The sequence below is a fragment of the Caretta caretta genome, chromosome 6 (assembly GCF_965140235.1).
Source record: "Caretta caretta isolate rCarCar2 chromosome 6, rCarCar1.hap1, whole genome shotgun sequence".
Classification (NCBI taxonomy): domain Eukaryota; kingdom Metazoa; phylum Chordata; order Testudines; family Cheloniidae; genus Caretta; species Caretta caretta.
Window position 1 is genome coordinate 121,558,170 of NC_134211.1, and position 12,044 is coordinate 121,570,213.

At 44.3% G+C, this 12,044-nt stretch overlaps 1 protein-coding gene across 1 annotated transcript in view; it reads left to right on the top strand.

Annotated features, from left to right (window-relative positions):
* The first annotated feature begins 141 nt into the window (after positions 1–141).
* Positions 142–12,044, top strand: part of EXOC5 (exocyst complex component 5) — a 45,915-nt gene continuing 34,012 nt past the window's right edge. Inside the window, exon 1 of the mRNA XM_048855209.2 lies at positions 142–250. Coding sequence (XP_048711166.1) covers positions 224–250 — 27 coding nt within the window. The 5' untranslated portion in view covers positions 142–223. The remainder of the gene's footprint in view (positions 251–12,044) is intronic.

The window sequence follows — 12,044 nt, forward strand, 5'->3', positions numbered from 1 at the left end:
GCCCGGCGATGGCGGAGCGCGAATCTGGGGGCGGGACGTTCCCGCCCTTCCGGGCCGGGCGCTGCGCACCGCGCGGGCTGCGGCTCCTCTGCGCAGGCCAGGCCCGTTTCCGGCGGGCGGGGGCGGCGCGGGCCTGTCAGGGGCACAATGGGCGGCGGCGGGGCGTGAGGGGCTCGGCGGGGCGGAGCTCGGGGCTGCTGCCGCCACAGACACAAACACAGACATGGCCGCCACTGCCGAGCTCTTCGAGGTGGGTCGGGGCGGCCCTGGGTGCGGGGGGGTTCTCTGCGGCCTAGGGCTGGAGGGGCAGTGGGGCCGGGGAAGGAGGGTGTCCTCTGGGGCTGCAGGGGGAGTGGGGCTGGGGGTCTTCTGGGGCCGGGAAGGGGGGTCGGGCTGGGGGTCCTCTGGGGCTGGGATTCCTCTGGGGCCGGGAAGGGGGGGGTGGGGCCCTGGGGATGATGTGAGGCTCAACAGGTTGGCAGGCAGCGGTGGGGGAAGGTCACGCTGAGGTCCGTTTGGTGTCTGATCTGCGGTGAAGCAGAGGGCACAGTGGGTGGGATTGCCTCTCCCACAATTAGTGTTCCCTCCCCTGGGGAACAGCCCCACGGGCGGCGGGCGCTAGAATAGATGGGTGCCGCAGCCCTCAGGAGAGGAGTGGTGGCAAAAGCCGAGACACCTGAGACCCTGGGGGCTGGTTTCCTTCTGTGCTCGTCCCTGGCGTAGCTGGTTGCTGGAGGAACGGAGATGTCCAGTGTTGTGAGCTCAGCCTAAACTCAGTTCTGTCTTGGCTGTCAAAAGTAAATTCTCCTGTCCCACTCTAAACAGCGTGCAGCTTTCGACTTCATACACAGGTGACGGAATGGGAAACAACATAGAAATGAAAGGTTTCAGAGGAACAGCCGTGTTAGTCTGTATTCGCAAAAAGAAAAGGAGGACTTGTGGCACCTTAGAGACTAACCAATTTATTTGAGCATGAGCTTTCGTGAGCTACAGCTCACTTCATCAGATGTTTACCGTGGAAACTGCAGCAGACTTTATATACACTTCATGATTCATATACTTCAGAAATCATGATTTCTGTGTGTATATAAAGTCTGCTGCAGTTTCCACGGTAAACATCTGATGAAGTGAGCTGTAGCTCACGAAAGCTCATGCTCAAATAAATTGGTTAGTCTCTAAGGTGCCACAAGTACTCCTTTTCTTATAGAAATGAAAGCAGACCTTGAGCAAGGGTTGCTGTGCTGGGAGAAGAATAGATATAAAAGGATGGGGAAATGGATAGAAAGGAAAAATAGTGGTGGCTGTGTTGGGTTCGGTGCAGTGAGGGCCCCAACAAAGAAATTCCTGTTGTGTCTTCTTTTATACTTGGATTGTAAACTTTTTGGGGCCAGGCATTGTCTCTTTGCTATTTGTTTGTATAGCACTTAGTACTGGGGTCCAAGACTAGGGCTTCTAGGTGCTATAAATAATATAACTTTTTCATGGTGTGAGGACCGTTGTAGTAGCGATATTGTTCTTATGACCATCTCCATTTGCCATTGCATGGAGGCAAGTCAGCATCAAGTACCCAGCACTTGCTTCACACATCACCTGGAAATGTTCCATGGACCAATTTGGGAACATTTGCATTAACCCTGGCCCTGGGAATAGTTATTCTGCTACTGTATTTGAGTCAGATACATTGTGAATCATATTTGTGACTGATCCATGTTATAACACTTTTTTCTGGCTTGTATCAAAAGAAAAAAGCAATGTTGAAACACTGTGTTATAACTACATTAAGGAGCCATATATTCGCACCCTTTAGTTTATAATTGAGTCTGGAAAAATACGTTTGCCCCTCAGCCTGAAGACAACATTAATTTAGTTAAAGTTAGGAATAATTAAAAAAGGGATAGAAAATAAGATGGAGAATATCTTATTGCCCTTATATAAATCCCTGGTACACTCACATCTTGAATACTGCATACAGATGTGGTCTCCTCATCTCAAAAAAGATATACTGGCATTAGAAAAGGTTCAGAGAAGGGCAACTAAAATGTTTAGGGGTTTGGAACGGGTCCCATATGAGGAAAGATTAGAGAGACTAGGATTTTTCAATTTGGAAAAGTGGAGACTAAGAGGGGATATGATAGAGGTATATAAAATAATGAGTGGTGTGGAGAAAGTGAATAAGGAAAAATATTTACTTGTTCCCATAATATAAGAACTAGGGGCCACCAAATGAAATTAATGGACAGCAGGTTTAAAACACATAAAAGGAAGTTCTTCTTCACACAGCGCACAGTCAACCTGTGGTACTCCTTGCCTGAGGGGGTTGTGAAGGCTAGGACTATAACAGAGTTTAAAAGAGAACTGGATAAATTCATGGAGGTTAAGTCCATTAATGGCTATTAGCCAGGATGGGTAAGGAATGGTGTTCCTAGCCTCTGTTTGTCAGAGAGTGGAGATGGACGGCAGGAGAGAGAACACTTGATCATTGCCTATTAGGTCAGGGGTGGGCAAACTATGGCCTGCGGGCCACATCCGGCCCGCGGGACCATCCTGCCCGATCCCTGAGGTCCAGGCTGGGGAGGCTCACCCCGTCCCGTCCCCCGCTGACCATCTCCCCTGCAGCAAGGCAGCTGTGCGGGCAGTGTGGCTTGTGCCCACCCACCTCCCAGGCTTTCAAATAAGCCTGTCCTGTCACTCTGAGCAGCATGGTAAGGGGTTAGGGGAAGGGGGGTTGGATAAGGGGCAGGAGGCCTTGGGGGGCAGTCAGGGGACAGGGGGTGGTTGGATGGGGCGGAGGTTCAGGCGTGGGGGTGGTGGTGATCAGGAGTCAGGGAACATGGGGGGTTGGATAGGGAGTGGGGTCCTGGGGGTTGGGGGGGGGGACAAGGAGCGGGGGGGTTGGTAGGGGGTGGGGTCCTGGGGGGGCAGTCAGGGGACAGGGAGGAGGGGAGTTTGGATAGGCTTGGGAGTCTCAGGAGGCCTGTCAGGGGGTGGGGATAGGGGTCAGCGGACAGGGAGCACGGTGGGGTTGGATAGGGTGTGGGGTCCCGGGGGGTGGTTAGGGGTGGAGGTCCCAGGAGGGGGCGGTCAGGGTAGAAGGAGCAGGGTGGGTTGGATGGGTTGCGGGTTCTGACGGGGGCAGTCAGGGGGCGGGAAGTCGGAGTGGGCGGATGGGGGTGGGGGCCAGGCTGTTTGGGGAGGCACAGCTTTCCCTACCTGGCTCTCCATACCGTTTCGCAACCCTGATGTGGCCCTCGGGCCAAAAAGTTTGCCCACCCCTGTGTTAGGTTCGCTCCCTCTGGGGCACCTGGCATTGGCCACTGTCGGCAGACAGGATACTGGGCTGGATGGACCTTTGGTCTGACCCAGTACGGCCGTTCTTATGTTAACATGGTTGCATTTTGCAGTGTAGCTGTTGGATATGCATAAAACACTAGGTCTTTTCTGCGTTACCAAATGGAATTTATTGTAACATGACAAAATATGGTTTGCAGTGGTGGTTTAGCTGCGTTGGTCCAAGGATATTAGAGAGCCAAGATGGGTGAGGTAATGTCTTTTATTGGACCAACTTCTATTGGTGAGAGAGACAAGCTTTCGAGCAACAAAGCACTCCTCTTCATGTGTAGGGAAGGTACTCAGAGTGTCACAGCTAAATACAAGGTGGAGCAGATGGTTTAGTATAAGCAGCTAACACATATTGTCAGAGACCATTCAAGGGGAAATGGCCTGTTAATACGCCTACAATCATAGGACAAAAAAGGGGTGGTTAGATTATTGTAATAAGCCATAAATCCAGCGTCTTTAATGGGTTCATGATTTTTAGTATCTTGCAAAGTTAAGCTCCCAGGCTCATCTTTTGAAGGTGTTGTGTAGGTTTTCTTTGAGGATGAGGACTGAGAGGTCAGCTATGGAGTGATGGTTTTGTGAAAAGTGTTCACCCATGGGTGACTTATTTATCTTTTATCATTTTTCTGTGCGAGTTCATTTGAGAGTGTAGTTATTGTCTGGTTTCACCCACATAGTTGTTATTGAGACATTTAGTGCACTGGATGAACTACTCCACATGTTGTGATAGGCATCTTGAAAGATATCTTGTGGGGGATATTGATCATCATAGCAATGGAGATATGTTTTCAGGTTTTGCATCTGTTCTGGCAGGGTCTGGTGCTGCTTTGAGTTGGTCCTGTGGGGAGGTTGCTTCTGATGATGAGCTTGGAGAGGCTGAGGGGTTGTTTGAAGGCCAGAAGAGTGGGTTGGAGAAAATTTCTTTCAAGATGTGGTCCCCACTGAGTATAGGTTGTAACTGTTTAATGATACCCCATATGGGTTGCAGTGTGAGGTGTAGGTGACAACTAGGTGTGTGCAGTTGGAGTGGTTCTCTGTAGGTCATCTGTCCAGAAGATGAAAATATCATTGATGTATCTCAGGCATATCATTGCTTTTGTGGTATATTTGGCTACAAATTCTTCCTCAAAGTGGTCCATGAAGAGGATGGCATATTGGGGAGCCATCCTAGTATCCATGGCTGTTCCCATGGTTTGGTCAAAGTGTCGTTGAACGTAAAATTGTTATGGGTGAGGATGAAATGGATGAGTTTGGTGGTGTGTTTGGAGTGGTTATCTGAGTGTGGTCCATTGTCTTGTAGATATTTGAGGCAGGCAGCAATGCCGTCATTATGAGGGGGAATGGTGTGTAGGGAGGTGACATCCATGGTGCAAGGACGATGATTTGAGGGAAATTATGAATGTTGTGGAGTTTCTGGAGGAAGTCAGTTGTGTCTTGGAGGAACCTGGCCCTTTGTGCGGTGAGTAGTTTGAGGATGGTTTCTGAGGCCTGATCATCTGCCAATAAAAGTGCCATCACCAGATAAGATGGATCTGCCTAGGTTCCTTTGTTTGTGTATCTTGGGAAGCATGTGGAGGGTCCCTCAGGTGGCTTCATGGGAAATGAAGTTGTAGAGTTTCTCCTGGAGTTGTTTGTGGAAGGACTTGGTGATATCCTTAAGTTCCTGTGTAAATTGTGGTATGGGGTGTTCTTTGACTTCTTTATAGTAGGTGGTGTCAGAGAGTTGTTGTTTTGTCTTGTTAACGTAATCTCATCATGGTTGAGAACTGACATGTCTCCCCTTTGTCTGCTGGTTTGATCACTGATGATTTCAGGGACTGTGTAGCTGTCCTCTCAGTGGTAGAGAGATTGTGGTGGATGTAAAGTTTACGGATTTCACAGTCAATTTTCCTAAAGCAATCAATGTAATGATAAAGTGTGTGATTTCATCACTGTGGGGTATCCAGTCAGATGATTCTTTTTTCTTATGACTGTTGGTGGAGATGTTAGTTGTGGGTTGTCTCTTTGTTGTGAAATAATTAGTTGAGGATGGGTCTGCAAAAGAATTCTTCTAATTCTCCATGTTAGTATGGTAGGTATCAGTTTCTATGGTGCGGCAGAAGTTCTGCTCCTTGGAGACTAAAGATAATTCAGTTCGGGTTAGGGATGGTCTTGATAAATGATGATGATGGGGTGTTGGGGTTCTGTGGGGTTGTGGAGTTGTTTTAGTTGGTTTTGCTTTTTGTTTTGGTGTTGGATGGCTGTCATCAGGTTTTCTGATAGGTGTTTTAGTTTTTTTGCATAATCCCCAGGTAGTTGTCCTGTTATTGTTCTTTTCCTTCCAGTGTATGGGAGTATGTGATCATTTCTTGTTTGAGGTTGTCTCTTCTGGAGTATGTAAGGTACAAGAGATGGTTCCTCAGTTTTTCTGAAGTCCTGCTGCAGAGCTGTTCAGTGTATTTGGAGTTGTATGTAGTGATCGGAGTGTTATTGATAATGTTTTGTTTCTTGCATTTGCCCAGGAAGTAGATGTTACTGTTAAGTTTTGCTTCCTTTTTCTTTTTGTTGTGGAATTTCCATTTCAGATGGCAAAATTTGGTATCTATCATGTACCAGAATTTGATATCTATATAGCAGCCATGTTGAAATTGTAGTGTGTAGATGAAGCCTTACCCTAGATACCAGGTTTGAAACATTGTTCCCTAATACAGTCTATTTTTCTGTCCACTTAAGCAAATAAGAAGTTGTAATAGCTTTTTAAATGACTATTAGTCAATAAGCTGCTTGTGGGAACCCTCCTACTAGTGTTTAAATTTGAAAAGTGATGCATCTTATTGTGGTAATTGGGTTGAACATAGATAGAGGAAGATGTGTTACTGCCACATTTGGGCAGACTATGTTTGAGAGCTATTTTCAACCTGATTATGTGCACTGGTGTGGACAGGGATTTAGTGAAAATTGATGAGCCGGAGGGGATGTGAAGGATCGGTCTGTCTACTGAGCCAAAATAGAGTTCAGTCATGATTATGGCTGAGCTGGATTTTAACATGGTTTGATCCAGTTTGGTTCCATTTGCCCAGGCCAGACCAAACCACATTATTGCCCAATTCAACAACAGTTGTCATTAAATCATTAAATGGTTGTTTTGGCCCTATAGATATGGTCCCATATATTGCTTTGGTGCTAGAGGGAGGTTCAAAGCTGCACAGAAAATGCCTGTTAGAGTTCATCTGATGATATCACTTTTATGGATTGGGTGCTTAGAAATGACATTTACAGTAAATGTTGTTTTCTGCAACTGTGGAAAGGAAATATAAAATGCTTACTCAGCCATCAGATTGCTCTAGATACTTTTATTGCACAGCTGTTTGAGCTTTTATGTAATACTTTCCACTATTCTAATTCTTGCCAAAAGAGAAGCAGCAACAGATAATTCAGTACTAATATTCTTTTTGTTGTTGATGATTAAAAGCTATGTTATTTTGTTTGTTTTTAAAGAGACAGAAAGATTGGACAGTGATGCTTTTTGAGCATAAGCTACAGCTCACTAACTTCTAAAATTACTATAACTGAAAGATTGGCGGGAAAACCTATTTTCTAAGTTTACTTTATGCATTGATCAATACTTTGTATTTCCCTTGTGTGTGTGTGTGTGTGTGTGTAACTTTCACACAACAATGGGGAGAAGAAAATGTGAATGTAAAATTACCAAAGTTGGCCAGGAGGTAAAAGGGCTTGTCTGCTACATTAATGTAGTTTTAACTTATATTAAAAATTTGATTAGATATCAAGTTGCTTTCCCTTGAAAATATTACTCCGAAGAACCAAAAAACACCCACACATACCATATTGAATGAGTTCAAATTCAGTACTGTTTGTGGGCTTGAGTCATATTATACATTATGTACTGATGTGCATTTTAGTCCCTGCAATATTCTCAAATGTAAAATGTACTGAAACCTCTCTCTCTCTCAATGAAATCTGAGCATTTACCTTGTATTCTTATGTGTCAGGTCACATGGAAAAAACTTTTATCTAAAACTGTTTGTCTGTGTGTTTAGATTGTAAGATCCATGGTATAGGAACTGCCTTGTGCAGTGCTGAGCACAGTCAAAGCTTAACAAATAGTTGAAGAATTTGACACACAAAATCACAAGAAGACATTTCTATTCACATTACTTTAGGCTTTTTTAAAATAGTTTTTGTAAAATAAAGTAAGTTTGCAAGCTAACGAATCTTCAGGGAAAAATTATTTGAAACACACTTACTTGAGGGGAAGGAGAAACCTAGAAAGCAGTAATGTTGAAAGATTGTAGAAGCAATAGAGGTTAGCACGTTAGACAAACTGGCTTTTTTTTTTTTTTTGGTAGCCGCCACATCTTACAATGTGATTTTTTTTTTTGGATGCATATGCAAAGATGTGACATCAAGAAAACAGGAGGTAATAGTTCTTCTCTGTGTGGCTGTGGTATGAATCACCTAGAATATTGTACTCAGTTTGGAACACTACATCACTGAAAGAGGTAGCTGCAACTGGACTGCAAGCTGTTTGGGAAAGGACTTCTTACCTATATTGGAGGTGCCTAGCACATCTTTACAGAAAAAGCTCAGGGAAGAGTCACAAAATGGCTAAGAAGCTGAAGAGATTGACTTATGAAGAAAAAATTAAAAGAACTATGAATAGCTTACCTAAATTATGAATAAAGATGGAAACATCTTCACAAATATTTGGATAATAAAGATCAGGGAAGGAGAGGAGTTAAATTTAGTATAATACACAGGATTTTAATTTAGAGCTAATGGGATGAATCTGAAAAAGGTGAGACAGTCTGCATACCAGTAAAAACTTTGACACTGAGATGTACTAGTTTGTGGAGAAGTCTTTCTAGAGATGTGGTGAAATCCCAGTTACTTTTGGAATTTTATAACCAGACTTGACAAAGCACTCAGACTTACTTTAGGGAGCAAATCTATATTTGAAGGGAGATTAAGTCTTTTCTATTACTAACTTCTATGAAAAGAGTGAGCAGTTTAAAAATATGAAAGTTTAAATTACTTACTTTATTTTAAACTAAGGTAAAAGTGGGAGGGATCTTTGTGTTAGGGTAAGGAATGTGTGAGGGTAAAAAATAAAAGCATTTTGGGAAAAATCTTGTCTTCACTTATTTGCTTGAAACCAAAGCCAAAATTCCAGTGTAGCTACTCAGGGAATGTCTACACTACAAACTTTTGCCTACACAAATTCTGTTGGCATAAAGCCACCACGGTTAGTATATCACACGTGCATATGCATACTTGGCTCAAGTGTAATCACCAGGAGTGCTTGTGTCAATATACAGTGTGTAGGTATCCCACTGTGAAACTCACCATGACAAGTGCATGTCTTTTGTGAAGTTTTGGCAGTGCATGATGGGGTAGACATGGGTCACACAGGGTTAACTGGGCAGAAGGGGTCAGCTTCCCAGCATGCAACTTTCTGCATTCCATAATGTCATCTATATCCCATAATTTTTGTATTTTTTTTTAAATCCCATGAACTCATGTGGCTCTCCTCGCTATGTGCCATTTTTGACAGAAGCATTGAGCCTGCACAGCTCCGCACTATAGTTATGAGCATTGCAAGCACAGGGTGCATGATCCTCTAGTATTTGCAGAACCACAGGAAGTAGTCAGTCAGCAGGGAACATGGTGATTTTGTGCAGGGAAGATTGCTGTGGGACAAAGCAAGAATCAATTCAAGGTTGTTGGTGGCATTCATGGAACAGTTACTGATGGTGGAGCGCTGCTTCTGGACACGAGAAGCGAGCACTGACTGGTGGGATTGCATCATAAAGCAGGCTTGGGATGATGAACGATGGCTGCAGAACTTCCAGATGTGTGAGGCCACCTTTCTGGCTCTGTGTGCCAAGCTCACCCCAGGCCACCAGTGCAGGGACACTAGAATGAGAGCTGCACTGACAGTGGAGAATCGTAGAATCATAGAAGTGTAGGGCTGAAAGGGACCTCAGTAGGTCATAAGTGAGTGGCGATTGCTACCAGTAAGTGGGAAATCATTCTGGAGTTGGAAAATCTACTGTGGGGGCAGTTATCATGCAAGTGTGCAGGGCCATGAATTGTTTCCTGCTGTGCAGGACTGTGATTCTTGGCATTGTGCTGCACATAATGGATGGCTTTGCAGCATTGGGGCTCCTGAACTGCGGTAGGGCAATAGATGGCACTCATATCCCTATTTTGGCACAAGATCAATTTGTCACAGAGTACAACAACAGAAAGGGCTACTTTTCTGCTATGGGGACACTGACATCAATGTTGACTGATCAGGGAAACTGCATGATACTTGCATCTTTAAGAATGCAGGACTGTTCAGAAAGCTACAGGCAGGGATTTTCTTTCCTGACTGGTGGATTACCATTAGCTATGATTGAAATGCCAGTAGTGATGTTTGGGGACCAGCCTACTCCTTGTTCCCCAGGCTCATGAAGCCATATACAGGCCAACTTGACAGTACCAAGGAAAGATTCAGCTACCAACTCAGTGGATGAAGAATGACAACTGAATGTGCTTTTGGTAGATTGAAGGTATGCTCGTGTCCTTAACTCACAAGATTGGATCTCAGTGAGAAAAACATCCCCATGGTTGTAGCTGTCTGCTGTGTACTGCATAATATTTGTGAAGCAAAGGGTGAAAATTTTTAGCCATGGCAGATGGTGGAGATGGAGCTGCTATTTGCTGAGCTTGAACAGCCAGACACAAGGGCTATTAAAAGAGTTCAACATGAAGTTATACAGCTCAGGCTTTGAACGAACGCTTTAACAGTGAGCAACAGTAATGCACTGTGGTGTACTGTGCTGTTTTGGGGCCTGTTAGTAGCTGTTTGGTGCTTGGTGTATATCTATGAATATTACACTGTCAATGCACCTATTAATATTGTGGTGCTTGTTGTACATGCCTCCAGCTTCCATCCAGGACACACCACGTGATCCATTGTCTCCAGCCAAGCTCTACGATACAACTGCATTTGCTCCAACCCCTCAGACAGAGACAAACACCTACAAGATCTCTATCAAGCATTCTTAAAACTACAATACCCACCTGGTGAAGTGAAAAAACAGATTGAAAGAGACAGAAGAGTACCCAGAAGTCACCTACTACGGGACAGGCCCAACAAAGAAGATAACGGAACGCCACTAGCTGTCACCTTCAGCCCCCAACTAAAACCTCTCCAGCACATCATCAAAGATTTACAACCTATCCTGAACAATGATCCCTCACTCTCACAGATCTTGGGAGACAGACCAGTCCTTGCTTACAGACAGCCCCCCAACCTCAAGCAAATACTCTCCAGCAACCACACACCACACAACAAAAACACCAACCCAGGAACCTATCCTTGCAACAAAGCCCGATGCCAACTCTGTCCACATATTTATTCAAGTGACACCATCATAGGACCTAATCACAGCCCACGCCATCAGGGGCTCGTTCACCTGCACATCTTCCAATGTGATATATGCCATCATGTGCTAGCAATGCCCCTCTGCCATGTACATTGGCAAAACCGGACCGTCTCTACGCAAAAGAATAAATGGACACAAATCTGACATCAGGAATCATAACATTCAAAAACCGGTAGGAGAACACTTCAGCCTCTCTGGCCACTCAATGAAAGATTTAAGGGTGGCAATTTTGCAACAGAAAAGCTTCAAAAACAGACTCTAACGAGAAACTGCTGAGCTTGAATTAATGTGCAGACTAGATACCATTAACTTGGGTTTGACTAGAGACTGGGAGTGGCTGGGTATTTACACATATTGAATCTATTTCCCTAAGTTAAGTATCCTCACACCTTCTTGTCAACTGTCTAAATGGGCCATCTTGATTATCACTACAAAAGTTTTTTTTTCTCCTGCTGATAATAGCTTATCTTAACTAATTAGCCTCTCACAGTTTGTATGGCAACTTCCAACTTATCTGGATGTGTGTTTATATATCTTCTTACTATATGTTCCATTCTATGCATCCATTGAAGTGGGCTGTAGCCCAAGAAAGCCTATGCTCTAATAAATTTGTTAGCCTCAAAGGTGCCACAAGTACTCTTGTTCTTTTTGTTGTACAATTATGTTTATTATGCTGTTTTTTGTCACTGATCCTATGAGTTGTCACACTGTACAGTAACAAGTAAGTTGGTGTTTTCAATACCACTAGGCATTCTGCAGCATATGTTGGGAACTAATAAAGATGAATTATTTTCCAAACAATAGGATTTTACTAACCAATACAGTGCAAAAAAAAATACTGTGCAAATTAAAATCAAATATGTTAAAAACTTAGGAACAGAGTTTAAGAAGGGGAAGGAATGTTCATATCCATTTTAGCTGCACATACAACAACCAGGGCGCTCTCACGTCAGTGTATGTGAAGCTGTGGTTGTCCTTAATGTCCCTTGGTGTGGAGTGGTAGGGGTAGGGATGCAGCCTCTGATGCCATGTGGAATGTTGAGGGGAGTGTAGGGAGGTGCTATAATGGAGTTCTCTGGGTACTGCAGGTGAAGGTGAGCCCATGATTGTTGAACCACAAGAGTTTGCAGTTGTGTTTGCTGCTGGAGAAGCCCCACTATGTCCTGGTGCATCTCCCTATCCTTTCCTACTGTGACTCCTGAACCTTTTTTACTATCCTCTCTTTCCTTTTCCCTACAGTCTGCATTATTTACCCCAGGTCCTCTGCTC